The 15,727-nt window shown below is 41.6% G+C and overlaps 2 protein-coding genes across 2 annotated transcripts in view; one reads left to right on the top strand and one right to left on the bottom strand.

Annotated features, from left to right (window-relative positions):
- The window catches only part of nectin3b (nectin cell adhesion molecule 3b), a 29,534-nt gene extending 22,848 nt beyond the window's left edge, over positions 1-6,686 (top strand). The window contains exons 6-8 of the mRNA XM_084373985.1: positions 2,141-2,285; positions 5,127-5,229; positions 5,584-6,686. Of these exons, the coding sequence (XP_084230111.1) occupies positions 2,141-2,285; positions 5,127-5,229; positions 5,584-5,757 (422 nt within the window). The 3' untranslated portion in view covers positions 5,758-6,686. The remainder of the gene's footprint in view (positions 1-2,140; positions 2,286-5,126; positions 5,230-5,583) is intronic.
- A 758-nt stretch (positions 6,687-7,444) lies between these two features.
- Positions 7,445-15,363, bottom strand: rtn2b (reticulon 2b). The gene is made up of 7 exons (XM_084373536.1): positions 15,273-15,363; positions 13,045-13,252; positions 12,749-12,887; positions 11,784-11,853; positions 11,302-11,348; positions 10,814-10,872; positions 7,445-10,715 (listed from the first exon to the last, which is right to left on the bottom strand). Exons 1-7 carry the CDS (start codon positions 15,283-15,285, stop codon positions 10,613-10,615), a joined length of 639 nt encoding a protein of 212 aa, XP_084229662.1. The 5' UTR covers positions 15,286-15,363; the 3' UTR covers positions 7,445-10,612.
- Positions 15,364-15,727: the final 364 nt, after the last annotated feature.

Here is a 15,727-nt window from a genome sequence, read left to right as displayed (position 1 = left end):
CTGTCGAGGGGGCGGTGGGGTTTGTCTTACCGTCACAGACTCCCCTCACTTCTCCTCGTGCCACAGAGGTCTGCTGTATTTAATTCATGATGAGCCCGTCTGCCGTGATGACCCTTACTGAGCATCAGCATCTACTTTTCCTGGCTGTGCAGTCACGATGTGTGTTTGTGATAAAGTGCTGAAGTCGGGGAGACAGTGAGAGCCATGCACTGGAGCCAGATCCCAGTTTGGGGACAGTTGATCCACCGCTAATCCAAGCCCCTTCAGAATGGATGATATTTGGACCATGTTTAACTGGGAGGAAAAACATCAGAACAGAACATGCAAAATATGCATATATTAATGCCAAATAATATTTAATAAACACATCAAGTTTTGCTCCTATATAAATAAACTTTAAGATGCTCTATGCATTGTAGATTTAAAGCAGTCTCATCCCTTGTCACATTATTAATGTCTGTGGAAATGTCTGTCAGCAGGCATTAAAGCAGGCAGCGTGATGAACTGCTTCTTTTTTTAAAGGCGTTTTGATCAAATCAAGAGGCTCTTGTCATAGTTCAGCCACCATCAAAGGTAATCGAACGGTTATTAACTGGTAGAGGACAGCATGAAGGGAGAAGAGCGGAGCGGGGGAGGGGAGAAGGAGGAAGAAGTGGCTTTCAGGGGTGAGCTCAGAGGTCCAGGCTCGTCCAATCTGCATCATAATTGAACTGTTATTTAGGATTCTCATCTCAGCACATTATTGATTTTTTTTCCTCCACCTCAGCAGCTAAATCAACTGGAATTGACCATCACACACTTTGCGTTTTTTTTCCACCCCTGCTGTCACCTTTTGTCCTCCAGTTCCTTCAGTGTCCCGCAATCGCAGTTTTACACATTACTGCTGATTGGCCCAAAGCCCACTGTTCTGTGAGTTTAATTCATCTTAATCACAATTAATCCTAATCCCCTCAGTGGACAACATGGAGCACATGCAAGCATATGGTCAAACAAAGCTAATTCAGCCGACATTACAACAGCATCTAGAACTCGACAGACAAAAGACGGAGGACGGATGATACAGAGACATGGACTGATGGAGGGAAGTGAAGATATAAAGTGACTGACGAGTGACTAAAAGAGTTTCAAGATGCAGGAGTTAAACTACAGCTACAACCACCCTATCCCCATTATACACATGAGCTACAGCTGAACACACACGTTATCGTATTTATAACAGTAATTACATAATTATAATTATATTATTATCACTATTTCATTTGGACTATTGGCTCCATGGCACCAGCCTAACTAGCTTGGCGTTTGCAATTACTATATCAGCTAATGTTACAAAGCAACCAACGCCAGATCCATGCAGTGTAGCTAAGTTACAGCTAGCTGGTTAACCTTTGCTTGGCTTAGGTTACAGGTAGCTAGTTGCCCCTTGACCTACAGTAGGCCTACTCTGCTAGAGAGCAATCGTTGAACAGCTTTAAGATCAATATTTTACGTACACTTGCTAGTCAGACAAGTTTGTTTATGTGTCACTTGTCGTGAGAATCAGTTGTCTGTTGCTCTTCTATCAATAACCAACAGATAAATAAACATCAGATCAATAATATCCATAACAACTTAGCTTCCTTTTCTCTTGGCATCGGCGTCCCTCGACCGCTTTTATTTAAAAGAAATTTCAAACCTGTTTAAGAGCTCCCTCCTTTCCTCTCCAGAGAAACCAGGAGGGCAGTCCTTGAGGACAGAAGACGCATGATGACTCTCAGAGCAGTTTGTACTCTTCAGAACAAACTGTGCTCCAGTTAAACAAAACTCTTACATCTTGCAGGTTTACAATGTAAAATGTCAAGCTGCAAAAATAAGACACATCCTCCGAAAAACACAGCTACAGATTTAACAAAGCATCAAACTTCCCTATGCGATGCAGACTGACGTTGCTGTTATTCCCATCGCCTCTAGCGGGCACATGTTGAACTGTAACTACGAGTTTAACAAACATACCAAGTTTTAGCAGCTTACAAAATCTGAATGTTACGAGATTCACCTCTCTTGCAGCAGGCCTTTGACTCTGTCCCTTTTACTCACTCATGTTGATGTTATTGTGTTTGTGGTACTCAAAGTGTCTCTACTTTTACGTACTCTACCACAGACCAGTCTCAAGCGGAGAGGTCGAACTCCATCGCCGTGGCCGGAGCTGTGATGGGGGCTGTCCTCGCCCTCTTCCTCATCGCTGTCTTCATCATCGTGATCCTCACCGCTCGCAAGGCCCCACCACCAGCCTTCACCGACAAAGTGTAAGTGTGACAAATAATTCATGGCAAGGAACATGCTCGGCTGGTTAATTAATGACATGATACCTTGCGAGGTTGACTGAAGCCCATCGGTGGGTTCAGGGAGTTGCTCCACACTCCTGTGGAGAAGTGCTGCAGCGGTGCACGCCCCTGGAGCAGGGAGGCTGCAGGACAAGGTTGAGGGGCGGCACATAATTGCTGTCTTGGCAGGAAGCCCTTGTCCTATTTTGTTCGGTCTGTTCCTGTAGTGCACCGGCACCTGTGTTAATGTTACAGCAAAGAAGAATTACTCTGAGGTTAAATTATATACAGCAGTAGCTGGGTCACACTCTGTCCCGTGACTGACAGTAAATGCTTTGTGTGCGTGTGCTCTTTGTTTTTCTCTGTCCCCGTTACTGTATGTGTGTTCTGAATAACTGTGACAGATGGTAAACTACAGGACTCAACAGGACCATTTATGTGTTTTAGTGCACATTAATGACTCCTTGTTGGTTTGTTTTGATTAACTCTGTTCCTATTTAACATTTAAGTCCTAATAGCAACACAAAGATGCACTTTATGTGTCCAATGCCGCAACTCCTTACACGCAAATCATTATTATGAACCTGTGGACCATATCTGCAAGGTTGCAGCTCGATCCCCTCATCCATCCCTGTTAGTGTGTCACTGAGCATGCTCACTCCAGAGAAACACAGTGCATCGAGCGTGCGTCAAGGAAGGAGCTAAACTGTTGAATAAATCCTGAAGCATTTTACTCAGGGTGCTATCCCCCCCCCAATACAAATTTCATGTCAAATGCAATTAAGGCGACGATGTATGAAAAAGGGGTTGAAACTGTTTACAGCTTATAATTGGGAAGCACAAAGCAAAGCGTTGTAATGACAGAATGTTCATACATGGATTATTATTGTTCCATCTAAAGGATTTTGGGTCTCAGCCGTTCTATTATTGTTCTGCGATCTCATGCTTCTTTCATTATCCGAAATAAAAGCACTCAGTCAACTCATGAACAATGATGTTTGTTTATTCACTGAAAACATATTGTTCTTTGTAAAATGTTGTATCCTAATTATGCCGCAAACCTCTTCGGGGAACATTTATCGTGCGTGCCTAAGACTGAGTTTCAGTGTGACGCTGCTGACGCTGGCATAAAACAGCACCGAGGGGGAAATACTCAACATATGTGCACGTGTGTGGCCTCTGCATCACTCCTCTGACACTACAGGAAGGTGTATCTACCGTGTGTTGGTCTGTGGTCAATGCCACGACAAACTTAGCATCTTAAGTGTGACCGCGGCTGGAAGTCCCAGTGGGACGGCGGGGGGGCGGGTGGATGCAGGCCTCGTCCTTCTCCTTCATCATACGCGGACGTGAGTGTAGGACAGCGTGTCACCGAGAGCACGGACTGTAATCTCTTACCGCTTCTCATCCCAAGTGTGAAAGAGAAGAGCAGCATCGAGTGATATACAGTGTTAGAAAATCAATGCCTGTCATGACACCATTTTATGAATGGTCAAGGTCAGTTTCTAGGTTTAGGTTTAGTAGTGGAGGGGGATTTCAATAAATGAGAAAATGACTCTGACTTAAACGTCTTACTGTGTTTGAGAGGAACTCGCACAGTGAGTGATCTCAGAACAGCTGTCAGAAATCTTCCAATTTGCTATTACATATGAAAGTCTATCCCCTTTATACCCATGTTGTCAAATATCCTAAACCCTTTTGATTTAAAGCACGATGCCATTAGTATCACTGGCTACCAATGCTTAAAGGGACACTCCAGAGATTTAGTGTTATACTTCCATAAAGTTGGTGGATTTGCAAGGGACACATTTTTAAACTAATGGCCAAATTCGATTCAGCAGAGGCTGAAATGTATCGACTTCTATTCCCTTGAGTGGAGCTCTCCAATCCTACATTTCTCATTATGCAACTCCAAAGCATCTTCTTTTTTATCTTCCCTGCTTGGTAAATGTCCACGTCCACGTTTGTTTGACACGCTCTTTGTCACAATTTATAATCTACAACCCCACATGACATCACTATGACATCATCAGGGGGTCGATATTTAAGAAGTGTTGTTAAAAACTTTCAAAAATGTAATTTATCAACAGAATGTGATTAACAATACTGACGTACTGAAGTTAGCATGCTAACCAGCTAGCCCGACCCATCCCCGTCTAAAGCTCCTGTTCTACCAGTCCAGACTGCTAGCTGCAAGGCTAACTGTGCTAGCAAGCTAACGGTAACTACAGTTATCAACAGTTAGCTGTTACTGTAGCAGTATGATGCCCCCTATTTGTTTTGAATTCAGCAGGTGGTAAATTTTTCCATATTGCACCTTTAAGGTGTTCCCTGAAGCCTTCCCTCTCTAAATCGTATCCAAATATTGAATTTGTGCCTAGCGTAAATCACTTAACTGGTTTTTTGCTGCTTCTTGCTAACGTCAAGGGTAGAGAGAGTACTCAACTGAAACAAGTATCGGGTAGAGATAATGTAGTTTTTACAAAAGTATAATCAGAATTAAATGTGTCAATATCCGTTCTCATGAAGAAAGAAAATCTTCACTGGGTAGCTGGCTGATGTTTTTTTATTCAACTTCTGATCAACCCATATCAATTTCAGGTTCATCTTAACAATATCCAGTCAGCCCCACCCACTTCCAGTTAAAGCACCACCCGTTTTCTGATTTAAGCCCCGCTCATTATGAGTGTGCGTATGGATTATGATATTTTAATAACTGTGTATTCGCTCATCTCTCTTAACAGTTTCCGCTTTCAGATGCTCCAGATTCTGGGAAAACAAAACTCTTTCGTCATCCTGATTTCTTTCTCTCTGTCTCTGAAGGATTGACCTTCCTCCGACACACAAACCCCCTCCTCCCTACTGCGCGAGAGCACCGGCTGTTCCTCTGGGTGTCCACGCATCACAAGTGGCCTGGCTCTGTCAGGTAAACCCCCACTCCTTTTTCACAACCACTTTAATATCCCGTCAGTACATTTGGGTGCATCATGATTCATCACTGACTGATCACCGCACCACAAAACTAACATTTGGTTAGCTAATGATGAGCACTGAGTCACAACAGGAAGTGATAACAGCCTGGATACTGACCGATGTCATTATCTGTGTTTATTAAGCAGAGCGCCCTAATGGCTGTACTCATTTAATATGTACTTACGTACTTTTTAAGTCTCACCTAGAAAGGCCTCTTCTCACCCTGATCAGTTTCTGACACAAGAAGGTTAAACTACTTGGCATCTTGGGCCATGAAACACTATCTTTGGTGATTTCTAACCTGCAGACTCGCAGGGCAGAGAACAGGTACGAGCTGACTGACGGGCAGCGACCACCTACAGGAAGGTCGGGACCTCCAGGAACACAAAGCCCCACCCAGCAGCAGTCCCGCCTGGAGTGGGTGTGTCATCAGAGTGGGACGGACCGGGTGTACATCAACCACCGGGAACACTATGTGTGACAGTCCACCAAGCATCCTGCTTCCAGTCTTTGTGCTAAGCTAAGCTAACCGCCTGCTGGCTCCAGCTTCATATTTACTCTACAGACAGGAGACAGGTACATGAAATGTCGAACTTTTCCTTTATTTCCTTTTCTTTGTATTCCTGTTTTGCAAATATTTATCAATATGTAGCTTTTGATATCACTTAGATGATACTTAAGAAATCACACAACCAAGAGAAAAACTAACTTCATCTGCCTCCTGATCATCATACTGTACATGAGTGGATGTAGAAAGAAAATAGCTGAGGGCTCTACTGTCGTTCTCCACCACTATTTCCCTTTCCCCCCCTATCAGAGAGGTACATCTGAGACTCTATTCTCAGGCATATCAGTAGACCCAAACCACGTCAGATCTGAGCCACTTAGGTCCACTGAGACCAAATGTACTAACTGCAACACAGACCATGAAGGGATTAATTAAGGTATCGCTGTCCCAGCTCGGCGATTTGCTGTTGTAATGTTATGACACAATGCTTTTTGGCAGCAGAAACTGTAGATTTGTATACGTGTAACTGTAGCCTCTGTGCCAGAGTAATTATTGTAGATTCATAACTAATCAGGGAAACGGTAATCTGAGAGCTGTTAGAACTTTTTATATATGCTGTAGAGAAATGCACTTGTTATGTGTAAGCTGGGTGAAATACTCAGAGTGTTTGTGGCGAGGAGTGAGCGCCGAGACATATTCACTGTGCTGTAATATACTTCTGTGTGTCTGACTTTTATCATGATGATCTGAAGAACTAACTGTTTGAAGTGCCATATTGACATTTTGGGGTTATCCCCTCTGAGTATATAGTATTCTGTAGTATTTACATCTCTGGATTAGACCCTCATGAGCTGTTGTCTTGTTTGACTTATGTAATAAAATGCATTTTGTTGCCAAATTTGCACCCGTGACATGATGCTGTGGCCACAGTCAATCAAAATCTTTATCAGTTCTCACTCTTAGTAAAAAAACTCTCGGGTGCATTAAGATGTTCAATAACGTTTTGAAAGTAAACAGTCTCGGAGACAGAAGCTCTGAGTCACCGCTTGTGGAAACAAGAGAAGAAAGTCCTTGAAGAATTGAGAGAGAGTTTGAATTGACGTGTTCGAGGGGAATTCATCTCAAGGTCACAGTCACATTGTATCCACTGTTATCCTCACAACAGCGAGAAAAGCAGTTTTTTATCACAAAGAACAATTTATGTGGATGATGCCATGTTTGAGGAGCTGAGGCCGGCAGTGTATTGACCTTACGCTGATGGTTAAAATGTTCGTCAGGATTCGTTTATCTCTTTAGATCAGTCAGTGCTCTGCGTTTCTCCATCCTCTCGTTGAAGGGGCGCAGCTGACACTTTCCAAGAGCAACACCTAGTGGTCAAACATGTCGGTGCAACCCCTGGTGGTGTATATACAGTTGATGACCCAGGAGGACTTCGCTGTGTTTGATCAAAACATGGGAACACGTGCAGATTTTGGGTTGGAGGAGTTTTGTACCGTGTCAAAGTTGGAACATCAAATTAATAATGGCTGAATTCCATTTAGTTGCTTCAGTCTCACACTGCCAGGACGTAAAGGGACACTTGAACTGAAGAGAGCCACTGTTAATGTTATTAGCGGCAGATGCTTTTTCTACTGCAAAAAGAGTGACAAGCAAACTCGTCTTCATTTTTAGCAAATAACCTTTAATTGGGGAGCAACAAAACAATAGGAAATAACAATAAAAAATCATAAATACCTGTAGAAACAAGTCAGTCTAAAACAAAGAATGAAAGTGACGACCATAACAGCAAAACAATGTCAAGCATTTTTCTAGGGATGGTGATGATGACACTTTTATTTTGTGACACACACCTAAAAAAAATCACGACAAAGATGCCATTTTTCACATTAACAGTAACACGTATATTATACTGATACAGCTGTTACTATGGCAAGCTGTTGCGCGTTGCATCTTTAAAGGGTTGGTTCATCCAAATTACCAAAAAAACATATTTTCTCACTTACTTGCACTGGTAGCAATTCAGATAGTTTAGGTTTAATGTATCCAAGTGTTGTGACATCACCTCAGCACAAGTGAGGTGTTTGTGTTGCGGAAACTATTAACTGTGTGTGATCCATAGAACTTGCTGTTTTTGTAGGGACTACTTTCTACCAAACCAAAACTATCTGCAGGTAGATACCACTCAAAATAAGTGAGATTATTTGTTTTCTTATACTGAGGTGTACTGAGCCTTTTATCTTTTCATCCCCCTCTTTCCCTCTGCAGGGGTCTGAAGGATGATCATGTGAAATGACAGTTAATAACTTCAGTTTATTAAGACATGTTAGTATGAATGCTGCTGCGTTTAAGTTCTCAAACAGTGGCCACTAGAGAGCGCCACATGGTCACCTACATCAATCTGACATGCAAACAGTAGCTCACAGGCTAAATTACTGTTTACTGGCTCAGGTTTGGCAGCTAAAAACATACAGTTATCAGGATAAAGGAATAGTTCAACAAGAACTGAAACTTTTAGCGTTATCAACTCACCCTCATGTCAATTTAAGCAATGAGACATTTTTAACAAGCCAATGTTGGTACACACCCAACCCTCATCTATTTATGTTGGTCTTTCAGTCTTTCAGGGCGGGGTGTCAGGCCAAGTTTGAAATGTCCACATGACGCACAGCAAGTTAACAAGTGCAACTACCCCTGTCAGGTCACGACTGAAGTGTCCGGACTGTTTGTGGAGTTGCATTAAAAAGGCAACGATTCATCATAACTTTAGTCCAGGTATCTCATGCAGCACCAGCAGCGTTCTGCAGCATGTTTGGTTCAAAGTACTGATAATTTAATGATGAGAAAACTCCTCATGAGGAGTCTTTTGTGTAATTTCATGGTGATGTCTTGGTCACTTTCAGAAACAAACTATGACCACGTTCTTGACTAGTTTGGTAGATTTGGAAAATGTTGACGTGGAGTTATGTCAGCAGCCACCCTCACTGACATGCAAACATCAGATCCTCGCTGAATGTATAAAATTTGTGTATTATTGACTCACAAAAATGTAATTGGAAAATGTAAATGGAAGGGTTCTTGAGTCAAATGTCATTTTCTGGATGTGAACTTCATTATTCTACCTCAAGGATGCTGTCATTTCCGTGAAATTCGTGGAACTGCCTTGGAGACAGAATAGACTAACTAGGGAATATAATGGCTTCCTGAAATGGATATTTTTGTATTTAGCAGTGACCTCAACCTCCTTGTCAAACTGCCCCTCAAGCACTTTTCTCTCCACAAGCTGTCAGCAGCCTGTTGTGATGCCATTTCAATTATCGACCAAATTTTGTGTCTGAATCCTTTATTTAATTTGGTTGTTTTTGCTTGTTTAAAATTTGATAATGTCGCTAAATGGTATAAAATTTGTAGATCGTTGTTTTATCTACTGAAATGTCCTCTGAAGACAGGATATGGCGCAGCTGGTTCACACAGTTATGCAACTGAAACAGGGTGGAGGTGTTTTGTTATCATAAAGAATAGTTATTATTATGTAGTTAGTTATAGTTATGTTAGATATAAGACACAAACCAAAGGTGAAAGCAAATGTAGGCCAACATAACAACAACCATGTTTCTTGTTCCACTACTACTTGAAATGTTTGATAGAGCACCTTGAGAGATTAGAGACAAATACATTCTGGCAAGCTTAAAGCAGCTATAATCTATATTTTTATAACAATGGATAAAAAAAAACTACACAACACATCACCGGCTCTGCAGTTCTTCTCAGCTCTATGGAGCATTTCAGCAGTTTTGGTTTTCAGGCCCACAATTGAAACTGAAACACAGCCAAACAAGTAGTGAATATTAGACTTGAAATCATCAGATGAACATGAACACGACTCCAAAAGAATGCTAATGCTGCCATGCTGGATGTGTAACTGCGTGCAGCCAAATAAATGTGTTATTGCAGGTTTAAACTAATTAACAAAGGGCAGAAATAAAGTTGTCTCCTACAAGAGCTAGAACTGCTGCAGTTTCGTCCCACAGAGAGGTGTCTTTACTGCCACTCATCCATCAACATTCAGTTGGAGTTACTGCAGGACAGCTGAGGTTGCTCTCAACTTATTAAGAGTTGTTTGGTTGCTACACTTTGTTCCTTTAATCACTGCACTGCTCCAAGAGCAGCACGAAGTCACTGGTTGTACCTGATTAAATACAATTAGAATGAAGAGCAGAGGACAACGCTCTCATTATTTCTCGTGTAAGTCTCATAAAAGTTGTAAGAAGTCGCTGCTGAGAAAGCTTTTTCTAATACCTAAGTAACTTAGGTGATGAAGCAAGCACAAAACCATTAATGTTAATTAATTTGCAGGTGATGTTTATGTCAGTTTTATTCTATCCAGCTAAAAATGAATTATGCTAAATAATGAAAGCGGCGATAATGCTTCCCTCCTTCGTTATGAATAATTCTGCAGCTCAACAGGAACACCGCGCTCACTAGTTGTGTAAAAATAGAGCTGTTGACAAAGAAGAAAAAAAAACAGTGATATTCTGTGCTGTCCCTGCTTCGAGTACATGACTGTGTGAACTGGTTGTATGAAACGCTGCCCACAGAAAGCATTTCACTAAATAAATTCTTCTCTTCGTGCACTTTCACTCCCTGTCCTTGAGTGAATGGCAGCTTTGTTTCAGCTGTCAGGATCGATTAAATCGTGCTCCCATAAACAAACATCATGGCGGAGACATGGAAACGAGATGCCCCTCCAGCGACCCCCACAGAGGATGTACCAATCCAACATTTTCCAAATCCCAAAAAACCTGGGTGCTTTCAACATGTGACCAACATGTTACTTGGACTTGGCCTTCTGTTTGGTGGCAGCTGCAGCTGCAGGTTTTGCAGCAGATTCAGGAGCAGCAGAGGGTCTCAGTGAACCAGACAGACTAAGGCACCTGCCACAAAATGTAAAAACGTCAAAAGAGAACATGATATCAATTAGCGTGACATTAAGAGAACATTAAAGAACATTATATAAAGGCGGCTTACTTACATGTTTTTGATTTTCCTTACAAAAGCTTTAACAGCTCTAACCATTCTCCTTATCCGCACCTGTCACCAAAACAACAGGTAGGTCAGTGCATCAAAGAGTTTCTTTGTCTAACTTTTATTTCTCTGGCAATATAACGAGCTTTACAAAAATATGTTTTCATTATTTTCGCCAGCAGAAAAATAATTTGTGCATCTATTGAGAGCCAAGTCTGTAGGAGAGGGACAACAAGAACGAAAGCTGCGAGCAGACTCCCACGCACTGTCTAACTTTCAAAAATACATTTATTTACAGTGTTTCATTACTAGACCTTTGTCAGGCAAATAGATAGATCGGACTATCTGACTCATGAAGGTATGGTACTGAAATGTATTTTTGGGAGTTAGGCAGTGTGCTTGCAATTATTGTCTCCAGCAAACAAGATTTTCCCGAGCATTCCCCATTTATTTTACTGCTATCAAAAATTTCAGTGAAAAGCATAAAACTCTCACCTGCTGCTTTTTGTACAAAAGAGGAATGGAGAAAATGGTGATCACAGCTGTTAAAGACAAAGACAATTTCTGTTACTTCAGAGCTATTGTACAGAAATATCTGGCTTACAAATCCATTTCTCTAAGCAAGGTGTCTCTGTGTGAATGGGTCCTTAGGGATAGGGTCAAGGTCAATAGTTGGACACTAAAACGTGTGACCAAGTAGTGTTGGTTTCCTAAACTACGGTGGCCCTGAGGGTCAACACACAAGAACATTTCATAAAACGCAACATTTTCACAAACATTAGAAACAGGAAATGACGCTGAACTGTTGCCAGCGTTCTGTCCAAACACAAAAAAACATGTTATCCCACCTTTTCTGTTGTCTGAAATGTTGTTGTGTTTTGACCCTCAGGGCCACCATACTAAACCTAACCAGACCATTATCATAGAGTTGGCAGCTGAGAAACACTCATCAGTCAATTCTTGAGTGAAGAACTCACCAGTTATCACCAGAGTCAGTCCGGTGGTTAAGATACCGACATAGGTCAGCAGATACAGGAGGACAACAAACTGAGAAAGAGCACAGAAGAAATGTTGATGTAATTGTTAAGTTAAATTATGTAATAACAAAATTAGTTCCTGTGAATCAACACCTCCACTATGCAGCTCTTACGGGCCATTGTTTTGAATTGTTTGTCCACACCAAACAAATAAATATAAGTTGATTTAAACCTGTGGGAAACTACCGAAGCCCTAAAGGGCCATGCATTCATACATTTTATTTCCTCCGTTTTCCTGTGATAACGAGTTAATTTCATTTGTTTTCTCGAGATCTCGAGTTATTATCTCGAAATAACAACTGCCGTTTTCCCGAGATGACGGGATAATTTTCTTGAGATCTCGAGATAACGAAACTTTGCTTTCCCGAGATAACGATATAGTTAATTCGAGAGTATAGTGTAGTATATTAAATCAGCAGGAAACATCATTCAGTGTAGCAACATCAGAGGAGCAGAGCATATCGATCACCGTGTCACATATCTTTTCAATCAAGGCCTGACACAGGCTGAAATAGCATTATGCCTGGCTATTACAGATAATATACACATTAGTGTGCGTAATCTAAAAAGACGGTTAGCAAGGCTTCAGCTATATCGGCTGTGCAATCTAAGTGAGCCTGATGTCGTCGTTAACTACATAACTGACCAGCTACGACGTCCCGGGCGTCTTCATAATCTCAGGCCTATCATATCACAGTCATTATCTCGAGATCTCAAATTAATTATATTGTTATCTCGGGAAAATGGCAGTTGTTATTTCGAGATAATAACTTGAGATCTCGAGAAAACAAATGAAATGAACTCGTTATCACGGGAAAACGGAGGAAATAAAATGTATATGGGATCTCATCATTCAGCTTTCAGGTTGGTGTTCATATATTATTGTATCTGTTTCACACTCAGACCTTAATAGAGTCAATAATGCTGTCGATGAAAATCAGGCGTTTGATTTCCGTGACGGCAAATGCGATCAGCAGCACCACCTCCTCCACCAGCATCACTGTCTCCTTATCTGTCAGGGAGCTGTCATTGTCCAGAAACGACCTGCAGACAGAGACACACACACACACACACACACACACACACACACACACACACACACACAAGTCTTAAAGAACACAAAGAGCTGAGTACATGTTGGAAACAACTGAAGTTGGGAAAAACTAACCAATGATGTCAAAATCAACACTGACACACTCACTGGAAGGGGTGGACCCCGGGGTTCCAGCGCAGCAGCTCCAACAGTTTATAGTAGAGGCGGAGGGGAAAGGTGACACACATGGCACCCAGACAGATGTGGGCGATCACGGTGATGGCACTGAGCTGGAACACACTGGCCAGACCGATCACCAGCCCCGTGAACACTATGCCAGTCCTCCTCACGCTCCTCCAGTACACCAGATCCACAACTGCACAAGAAGACGCACACGTTAGAGACAGAGAATGATGACTCAATTCATCCTTTAATGTGCGTCCACAAACAAAATAACATGCATGTGCCACTTTCTGTCATCATTATGATATAATGGAGAGCCAGTGCCATGCCCCCTAGAGATTTCTGCCAATTATCTGAATCTTTTAGTGATATTGTGGATTGTAGACGGTGAAATCCCTAAATTAATTTGTGAATACAAGAAGCAATATCCAGTATAAACATATTCTTAACTCTTAACTGTTTTGCTTTTGTGGCAGTTCAATTTTCTTCAGGCTCTGTATTTGAATGGTTGAATGGATCACATGTTGCTGTGGTTTTTAAGGAGGCTCAGACTTGCTTATGTCTTCCCAAGACACCACTTCAAAATGCAGTGTGTGTGTATATGACTCTCACTCCTCATTTTAATAACCCAGATCATCTTCTGTCCCTATCCCCTTCTGTTTATTACAAACAAACCTGCTGCTGCTGACAGAAATGTGACACACATCGCTCCCTCTGTGCCACTGAGATATTTAGTAATATGAGAAAGTGACAGGAAGTGATTCAAGGTACGTATTTTGATTTTTTTTTTAAGGATATTGAGTGTAGGTCATAACCTCAGTTTGAACTGTGTGAGTTTAAAGGTGCAGTATGTAAGAATTGGTGTCTTGTTGAATTCATACTCAAAACAAATTAGGGGCAGCTTATCACCAGAATAACCACTAACTGCTGACTAGTGTAGCTACAGTTAGCTCAGTTAGCCGTGCAGCTAGCGGCACAGACTGAGAGGTTGAAGCACTGCGGGAGTGTCAGTGTTTATAAGGTTTATATGATGGCATATGGCTAGCACAGGAGCTTTGGACCGAGGCTAGCTGGTTAGCATTCTAACCAGCACTTCTGATAGAAGTGTTTTTATGTTTTCGACTAAAATTCTCACATATTGCACCTTTAAAAAGCAAATTAACCACTAATATGCCACATTATGTTTGCATGAGCAAAGTTATTAAAGGAATGGCGAATCTATAAAATCTGTTAACGTTCTGCATGTTGGCATACAGTTTATGGGAGAGATCCTAAGACACCCTAAGGACTATAGCATCTTGTCATTAATCTCTTACCTTGCTAAAAAAAAAAAAAAAAAAAGATATTTTAGGATTAAACATGTCTGAACACCTGTGTTGCATTTAATAATGCACTTTGCAAATTTCTGAATGAATAATAAATAAAGGAATAATGTACTGTGAGTCACAGTCAGGTATTAGATCTTCAAAGGTAAAATGAGCCTCCAAAATTCCAGTTTTAATCTCAAGGTAATTATCTGATTCAAACAAACACTCAGGATCTCACACCTAATCACAGACACACAACAACAACTTGTCCTCCAAAGATAATTTACAAGAAACTGTGTCACGTGTTAACACACACATACACACAACTAAACCCAGCAACCCATTTAATAATTTCCAGAGATGTATATATATAAGAACTTTCTTTTTAAGGGTTTATTTATCTAATGTCAAATTTCAACGGGACGCTGGTGAGGCAGAAACAGGGACACTCATACTTGTGCTGTTATATCTATGAAGTCATTTTCCAAGCATGGCAGGTCCATAACCCAACTCTGATTCTTATCATAATAACAAAAAGTAGAATATCAGTAGAATAAAAGTAGAATATAATCTGAAAAAAACAAAAAAAAGCTCTGACAGGAAAACACTTATCAATCTTCCTCACTTACGGGACAACTTTGACCTTTATGATTCAAACAAACAACAACATTCAATCAGCAGCAGGGTCTCATTTAGTCGAGTCCCATCCTGTCCATCTGTCCACCGAATGAAAGACACGCTGCGCTCAGTACTTGACTGGTCATCCTGTTTGTATTCACACCTGCCTCGAAGAAGAGGAGAACAAAAAACTGATCTCCTCCTCCTCTACCTGACAGCTGGAGTTTAACCAGTTCCCTGTTTGCTCTGATTGACGTTTCTTAAAGCTGTCAACATTTATTTCCTTACGTTTGTTGGCCATTTCAGCTGCGGTCCTGCTTGCCCTCCTCTCTTCCTTGAGCTTCCACTGTTTGCTTGCACCCCAGGCTTTTTTTGGCCACCCCAGCTCAGTCAGCAGTATAAGGCCTGGCTGGCCTAATTTTATCCCGTATTGGATACCCCCTGTTTGGATTCACACACACACACACGCACACTCGCACACTCACACTCAAATAGGGAACCTGAGACATCAGCATGTACTTGTCCCTCAGCGTTCAGAGACTCTCTCAGCCAGCTGGTGGCCGACCTACACCCTGAGGCCTTCACATGCAGCCACGTTAGCGAGAGGCAGATTTTAACGTCAAATTCACCTCCAATCAGGATGAATAAGGAGACAGCCGATGTCAGCAGGCTGCTGCCTCCTCCAGCTGCATCCGTGACAAACTAATGAATTCATAATATTGTCTGAATCATACAAAAACAAT

The sequence above is a fragment of the Pagrus pagrus genome, assembly GCF_965226575.1.
Source record: "Pagrus pagrus genome assembly, chromosome: 14".
Lineage (NCBI taxonomy): Eukaryota > Metazoa > Chordata > Actinopteri > Spariformes > Sparidae > Pagrus > Pagrus pagrus.
The sequence above is the reverse complement of the archived record's forward strand: the minus strand, read 5'-3'. Positions and strand labels throughout refer to the sequence as shown.

What these genes read in the sequence shown, in the direction of transcription:
- rtn2b (XM_084373536.1), bottom strand. An exon ending in GCATTATTGACTCTATTAAG is followed by an intron (nt 11,854 to 12,748) that starts GTCTGAGTGTGA and finishes GCTCTTTCTCAG; the next exon opens with TTTGTTGTCCTCCTGTATCT. An exon ending in GTAAGGAAAATCAAAAACAT is followed by an intron (nt 10,716 to 10,813) that starts GTAAGTAAGCCG and finishes ATTTTGTGGCAG; the next exon opens with GTGCCTTAGTCTGTCTGGTT.